The 7,763-nt window shown below is 34.4% G+C and overlaps 1 protein-coding gene across 2 annotated transcripts in view; it reads left to right on the top strand.

The window, feature by feature from the left end:
- Positions 1-621: 621 nt before the first annotated feature.
- LOC111466301 (alpha-glucan water dikinase, chloroplastic) overlaps positions 622-7,763 on the top strand; it is a 12,283-nt gene continuing 5,141 nt past the window's right edge. Inside the window, exons 1-18 of one of the 2 annotated variants that reach the window (XM_023110896.1) lie at positions 622-907; positions 1,398-1,698; positions 2,317-2,358; positions 2,502-2,611; positions 2,733-2,811; positions 2,933-3,024; positions 3,127-3,280; positions 3,661-3,882; positions 4,039-4,377; positions 4,464-4,574; positions 4,672-4,767; positions 4,886-5,029; positions 5,147-5,235; positions 6,446-6,580; positions 6,780-6,942; positions 7,047-7,136; positions 7,217-7,402; positions 7,618-7,680. In XM_023110896.1, coding sequence (XP_022966664.1) covers positions 1,417-1,698; positions 2,317-2,358; positions 2,502-2,611; positions 2,733-2,811; positions 2,933-3,024; positions 3,127-3,280; positions 3,661-3,882; positions 4,039-4,377; positions 4,464-4,574; positions 4,672-4,767; positions 4,886-5,029; positions 5,147-5,235; positions 6,446-6,580; positions 6,780-6,942; positions 7,047-7,136; positions 7,217-7,402; positions 7,618-7,680 — 2,397 coding nt within the window. In that variant the 5' untranslated portion in view covers positions 622-907; positions 1,398-1,416. Of the gene's footprint in view, positions 908-1,397; positions 1,699-2,316; positions 2,359-2,501; positions 2,612-2,732; positions 2,812-2,932; positions 3,025-3,126; positions 3,281-3,660; positions 3,883-4,038; positions 4,378-4,463; positions 4,575-4,671; positions 4,768-4,885; positions 5,030-5,146; positions 5,236-6,445; positions 6,581-6,779; positions 6,943-7,046; positions 7,137-7,216; positions 7,403-7,617; positions 7,681-7,763 lie in introns of those variants that run through there. The other variant, XM_023110897.1, reaches the window with a different exon arrangement.

A 7,763-nucleotide genomic window follows, 5' to 3' on the forward strand; every position in this document is an offset into this window, starting at 1 on the left:
AAAAAAAAAAAAAAAAAAAAAAAGTATATATATATATATATATAAAAAGTAATTTCTATAATTATTATATTTAAAAATTGGCCATATGCTTAGGTTTTGCCAATTTTGTTCATCTACCTAAAAAAATTAATTAATCTTTTTAATATTCGATATTTTTATTTAATTATATTATATAGTTTAAATCGAGCCTAACACTAACTTATTTTCATTTAAATAGAACTACATTTTTAATATGATGGCGAACATCAACTATTAAAATAATAAATAAAATTTTGAATAATAAATTTATAGAATATAATATTTAAAATAAAAAGTTGATTTTTTAAGCTAAAATTAGATTTCATTAAAAAATTAATTTTCTCACTTTTTTAAGCTAAAATTAAATTTGATCATAAAGCTTTGTCTGCTACAACTTTTTCGTAGAATATTTAATTAAAAAAAAAAAAAAAAACTTTTATGTTATTAAAAGAAAGCGAAAGTTGAATAAAATGACAAAAATATCACATTCACGACTCGTAAATAGTTTCTAAAACCAGGGGCATTTTGTTAAATTTGCCATTAAATATCAACTGAAACTCTAAAAATAAATAATAAATAATAAATAAATAAATAAATATCAACTCCCCGGTAGCCAATTCACGGAGCCTCCGCCATTCTCTCCCTGGCCAGATGCATCGTAATCCCACGCCCAAACAGCACGTGAAGGATCCATTAGTGTCGCTCTTTGCTTACGTGGCCCTCTCAAATCCCTCCACGTATATACTTATGTGATAAAAGGCCGCGCAATTACGTTAGTTCTTCGACTTTCCACGATCCAGTTTTGAAGCCTGCGCGGGACTTGAACTCACTCTCAAAGCTCGTCATTTCTCGAGAATTGGATTGATCGATATCCAGCTTTTCTTTGCAGGTTTAGTTTCTGCAATTCAATCTAATTTTGTGTATTTGATTTTATTTGATGTCATTTCTCGTCCTCAAGCGTCATTGATTCCGGGATTTTGATTTTCTTCAACCTGTTTGTTGAAGTAATATGAAAATCTTTCTGATGTTGCTGTGTAATTTCAACAAAAAATGCTGGATTTCTGCCTATTTTTTAAGATTGTTGCTTGTTTTCTTGTTTGAGGATAGAATGTTTGTATTGAATTCAGTGGTCTGTAAACTCGCTGAATCAAATGTAATTAATTGTGTGATCACGAGCTTGAATTTTAATTCGTTTTCTTCATTTTCGAGATCTTTTTCTTTATTTATTGATGAATTGCAGACCACTGATGCAGAGAGATTGGGTGAAAAATTATGTCCTGTTTAATTTATATGACGTTTAGTATTGGGGTATTGTTTTTGCATTTACTTTTTTTGGGTTGTTTTGTTACTTACGGAAGTTGATTCTACGATTTCTTCAGACGAAGTGCATCAGCGAATATGAGTAATTCCATCAATCAGAATATACTCCATCAGAGTTTGCTTCGTCATACAGTTTTAGATAACCAATATAAATTGAATCCTTCCGGCACCTATAAGAATACTTTATTTCAAGCGGCAATACCCAATCAAGTCCCAGCACAGCATTGGAAATCTCCTATGTCCACGAAGTTTTTAGGGAGCAGTCTAAACGTTCAAAAACCAAGGATGGCCTCTGGAACAAGTCGCCGCAGATGTCCTGTTAATCCTCATGCGGTATTAACCACGGATCCTGCTTCCGAGGTACATTTTCAGCTTGAAGATCATTTGCAGTACGGTACTTCAAGTAAAATTTGTGATATTATCTTTCTGGATTAGGTAGTTAAAAGGTTTGTCTTTGTAACGCCATGAAGTTGATTAAGAATTTGTTACTTTCCTCATATTAGACCGTTCCTTTTCTTGTGCAAATTTAACTAGTTCTCTCCCTCTCCCTCTCTCTCTGAATGGATATAAGCGAGAGAAATCAAAATCCCTCTCCATATATCAATTCAAAATGTGAATTCATTAGTTAGCGAGTATTCAATAAGGACTTATCAAGTCTTCAAATAGCGATGTTCTAATTGAGCTCCTGAAAGAGTGTCCAAAAAGAAAAAGAAAATGGGCAGTAGCATCAATTGAAGTGATAATGCTTATTAGGAACGGAGTCAAGCTGTTGAATCATGACGCATGGTGGTAATTTGCCCTACATTTAGCATCATATTTGGTTCTTCGGGCATTCTATATTGCACTTGAATATGTACACATCTATCACCATTGTTCTTGATGGTGTTTTTTTTTTTTTTTTTGTCCAAATTTGACATCCTCCTCCTTTGTTTCCTAGTCATTCTCTGAAACATCTGTTGACCAAGTTTTTATTTTCAGCTTGCTGGGAAATTCAAACTGGATGAGAATATTGAACTGCAGGTATTTTGAAAGTTCCCCTTTTAGACATTTAATACAATACATGATTGCATGTCTGGCTCTTTTAGGTCGAGTATTTCCAATTTCTTATTTGAATCTTACAAAGTAGAAGTTTGCACTAAATTAATCTTTACTAAATCGAACAGGTTGATGTGAGTGTCCCTACTTCAGGATCCACTAGACGTGTAAATATTCTGGTCACAAACATTAGTGGCTCCCTTCTGCTTCATTGGGGTGCAATAAGTGATATAAAAGAGTAAGCTGAGTAGTGGACATAGTGATCATTTTTTCGTTATCGTTCTCCATCCTCACGTATTAGTCTGCAGCACATTTTTGTTTTGTATGCCTTTGATTCTTATTAGTGTAACTTCATCCAGCAAATGGGTGCTTCCATCCCGTTGCCCAGAGGGAACTCAAGCATATAAGAACAGAGCTCTTAGAACGCCTTTTCAGAAAGTAAGTTTTGAAACAGTAGTTCAACCTAAAAATTTTGAAAGAGTTTCAACAGTTCCTACGACATATTCTTTCAGATAATTAAATGCCCATTATTCTTTTCCTCTCACTTTTCTTTTTGTAGTCTGGTTCCAATTCTACCCTAACAATTGAGGTTGACGACCCTGCAATAGAAGCGATAGAGTTTCTTTTACTCGATGAAGCTCGTAATAAGTGGTATGCCTTCTTATCGATTTTTGTTTTAAAAGAAAATTAAAGCAAGATAATACAATAATTCACAGGTCTTGTCCTTTTGCATCTAAAATTTTTGATTCACAGGTATAAGAACAATGACAAAAACTTTCATGTTGCGTTATGGGTGAAAGAGAAGTTTATTTCAGATGTTTCAGTTCCTGAAGAACTTGTACAAATTCAAGCATATTTGAGATGGGAAAGAAGGGGCAAACAGATGTATACTCCACAACAGGAGCAGGCAAGGATGAATTCTCTTCACCTTTTCAATTTACTCCTGTTTCTTTAAATGGATTGCATCAGGACTTTCTACCTTCCTTTTTATAGTTTACTTTCTTTTTCTTCTTTTAAATTTCATATGTTTGTTTTAACTTGTCTTTATTACAAATAACAAGAGTTCAACATTAAAGTGGAAAAGATTGCAGGGAAGTTTAAATTTATTTATCGGACAAATAGAACTACATTGATGTTTCTTATTATTTTCTAGGGTATTATCTTTCCAAAACTAGGTAAATCATTCATAAATGCCACAAAAATCTTCTGATTTGAGATTTCTTTCTGCTAACTTTAGAAAAGAGGTTGCTGATCATCCACTTTGATTAAAATTTCATTTTACTGTAGGAGGAGTATGAAGCAGCTCGTGCTGAGTTATTGCAAGAATTAGCCAGGGGTGATACCATACAAGATCTCAGAGCTAGACTGACCAAAAAAAATGATGGCAGTGAAACAGTGGAGCTATCCACTCCCAAAGAAAAGACAATTCCTGATGAACTTGTTCAAGTTCAAGCTTTTATACGTTGGGAGAAAGCAGGGAAACCCAACTACTCTGCTGAGGAGCAACATGTAATTTCAAATACCCTTTCAGCCATTGATGCATATAGATGTTTGTGTGTGGGATTGTTTGTTTTCCCACTCCCCCTAAATACTAAGTACCTTTTATTCATCGACTGATATGCTATTTCATTACTTATTTTACTCGTTGGTGGTCATTCTTTCTAGAGGGAATTTGAAAAAGCAAGGGAAGATTTGCTGTCAGAGCTAACTAAAGGTGCAACTATTGATGAGATTCGGAAGAAACTTTCCAAAGGAGAGATCAAAACTGAAGTAGCAAAGCAGTTTCAGAATAAAAAGTACTTTACAGTAGATAAAATTCATCGCAAGAAGAGGGACTTGGTGCAACTTGTAAGTAGATATGCTCCTCAACCTATAGAAGAAACATACATAGATAAGCCGAAAGCCTTGACGGAAGTTGAGCAATTTGCGAAGTTAAAGGAGGAGCAGGATGGTGGAGATGTTATAAACAAAATCATCTACAAGCTTGGTGACAAGGATCTTCTGGTGGGAAAATGATGTTATTATTCTAGTCCCTCTTTTGTGAGGCCACTATATATATATTTTTTTTCTAATCCATTTAACTTTGTTAGGTACTTGTAACAAAAAATGCTAGCAAGACGAAGGTTTATCTGACTACAGATTTACAGGAGCCAGTTACTCTTCACTGGGGTTTGTCTAAAACAAATGCTGGCGAGTGGCTGGTAATTTTCTAAGACTTCTGTTTCTTAAGTGAAGGTGTTTACACTCGAATGTATTTTTCCTACAGAGAAAATTTATGTAATTTGTTGGCCTTTTCAGACACCACCTCCTGATGTACTTCCATTGGGTTCAGTTCCATTGAGCCAGGCAGCTGAAACACAATTTATATTCAACACTGATGATTCCAGTCTAAAGGTAAGATAAGAGTGGTTTCCCTTTTTAGTTTATCTCTTGAGATTCCGAGTTTTGACTTTTGTTGTTAAAACTTAAAATGCATGCTTAGTGGCTTGATCGTGCAACAACTCATGTATAGGTCCAATATTTAGAAATCTTGATTGAAGAGGATGGTTTTGTGGGAATGCCATTTGTTCTTCAGTCCTCTGGAAATTGGATCAAGAACAAAGGTTCGTCAGATTTTTATGTTGCCTTTGCTGTCCAACCAAAGAAAGTGCGAAAGGTGACATGTCTTTGATATTGTAATATAGTTTATGTCTGATTCCTATGCAATACCTTTTTCCTTCTTTACTTTTCTCTATTTGTCACATTGGTGACTGAGAGGGGCTCCTTATAAAAGGTTACTGAGGGTGGCAAAGGTACTGCAAAGTCATTGTTGGATAATATAGCAGAACTGGAGAGTGAGGCAGAAAAATCCTTCATGCATCGGTTAGTAATCTCGAATGACTTTCATTAGACTGAGCTTTCTTTACCTTATTTATGAAATATCGTGTTGTACATTTTTGTGGTGTTCTTTTAAAATGATAAAAATGGAGCCTGCAGTTATGTTTTACTTGAGCATAATATTCATTTCATGAAAGTGATTACGGTTCCAGTGGTTAGTTTTGTGATGATATTTTCCTGGTATCCTATGCTTGCAACAAATTGGGAAAGAAGAAATAAGTTTGGTCCTGTGTCTTATGAATTCAGAGCTAGTCGACTTTCTTCTTCTTCTTCTTTTTTTCTTTTCTTTTCTCCCCTATTGTGTCCCGTCATTATATTGGACAATTAATGTTAGAAATAACTGATATAAGAGCTTGCTTCATGAAAATTATTTTTTGTGAGGACAAAGCAATGGAGTTGCAACATCTTTGTCATCCAAATGCAATCCAGTAAAGCTGTACAAAGCTCATCCATAAAAATTTAGAAAATTTTCCAATGAGAGGCCTCTATCTAAAAGCCTACCTGTCTGAGCCATTAAAGAGAGGCTAGAATGAATCTCCTGTATAAGTTTTTTTGTATTTCAAGCATGTAAGTAAGGTACCCTGAGTTATCTAGTAATGACGAATCTAACATATATTCTTTAATAGTTGGTTTCTGTTTGCCATTTCTTTTCATTGTCTCGTACAAGATTAGTCTAGTGATTAACTAGTTCCTTTCTTCTGGCTGGATCACGTAATTTTCACAAAAAGCAGGATTCTCAGATTGTATATTTCTTAAAATTTAAAGACAATGCACTTATTGTCACTCCCTCAATATTTTAGAAACAAACAGGGAACACATTATATGACTGTTAGAGCTTTTGCACGTTTTGTTTTTTTTCCAGTTGCTGCCTATCAATGGTGACATCTATGTCTTATTTCACAACCCTTTACTGGATGGTCCATAAATTTCTCCTTCTTTTTTCTTTATCAATTCTCTTCATATTATAGAACTTCGTAAGATTTAAGCTATTTTTGAGGGAGAGTGAAGGAGGAGCAATAATTGGCCTAAGTTCACTTTATCCTTGTTAACAAACTTTTTTTTGCATCGTCAGCTTCTATAAGATGAAGAATGGGGTAAAGTTTTTGGTGGTTCCCCCTCCCTCTTCTATATTGCTCATGAAATACTATATTTTAAAATTTTCTTGCAGTGTGGTCTAACTTATTCTTTTGGTCAGATTTAACATTGCAGCTGACTTGATGGGTCAAGCTAAAGATGCTGGTGAATTGGGCCTTGCAGGGATCTTGGTGTGGATGAGATTTATGGCAACAAGGCAGCTTATATGGAATAAAAATTATAATGTGAAACCACGGTAAATCATTAACGTATTTTTTTTTTGGCTTTGGGATATTTTACCTCATGAATGATTCATTTAATCAGACTCAACGATCCAGTATTGCATGCAATCCACATCACTTTTTTTTCTCAAGCTGAACAAGGTTTTCTCTGTGTGGGTCGGGTCTTGCAGCCCTTCAAATCACGTGTTTGATCTTTTCTCCCTCTTGTCGCAGTGAAATCAGTAAAGCACAAGACAGACTCACAGATTTGTTAGAGAGTATTTATGCAAGCCATCCACAATATAGGGAGCTTTTACGGATGATTATGTCTACTGTTGGACGAGGTGGTGAAGGAGATGTTGGGCAGAGAATTCGGGATGAAATTTTAGTCATTCAGGTGATAGAATTAGATTAGCATTTCTATCGTTGTTTTATTCTTTTGATTTCCTTTATGGTTAAATGACTGTTTGTAAATTTTGACCATGTACTGGTTGGTATTAGAGAAACAATGATTGCAAAGGAGGAATGATGGAAGAATGGCATCAGAAATTGCATAATAATACTAGCCCGGATGATGTAGTTATCTGTCAGGTATTTGGAGTTCTAAGTAGTCCTGGCCTCCTCTAATGCTGCATGTCATTCAAGACCTACCTCACAATTTTTTATTGCAGGCATTAATCGATTACATTAATAGTAACTTTGATATTGGCGTTTACTGGAAAACTTTGAATGAGAATGGAATCACAAAAGAACGACTTCTAAGCTATGATCGTGCAATCCATTCTGAGCCACATTTTAGGGCAGATCAGAAGGATGGTCTTTTGCGTGATCTAGGAAACTACATGAGAACGCTGAAGGTTCATTTTCTAACTTTCTTGACCCTAAGCTGTGCATTTTGTTCAATGGTAACGTGAAAACTTCATGCTTATAAAAATTGATATGATATTTTCTGTCCTTGTATTCGCTCTAGTAATGTAAAAGTTCACTTCTCTTTTTCTTTTTTACTTAACATTAACTGATAATGTTGTGATTATGATATGTCTGATTCTAATTAAATTTGGTTAACATACAGGCAGTTCATTCAGGTGCAGATCTAGAATCTGCAGTTCAAAACTGCTTGGGCTATAGATCTGAGGTAGAATTGGCTAATTGTTTTTTTTTTTTTTTTTTTTTTTTTTTTTTTTTTTTTTTTTTTTTTTTTTTTTTTTTTTTTTTTTT

Source organism: Cucurbita maxima, unplaced genomic scaffold, assembly GCF_002738345.1.
Source record: "Cucurbita maxima cultivar Rimu unplaced genomic scaffold, Cmax_1.0 Cma_Scf00031, whole genome shotgun sequence".
In the NCBI taxonomy this organism is placed as follows: domain Eukaryota; kingdom Viridiplantae; phylum Streptophyta; class Magnoliopsida; order Cucurbitales; family Cucurbitaceae; genus Cucurbita; species Cucurbita maxima.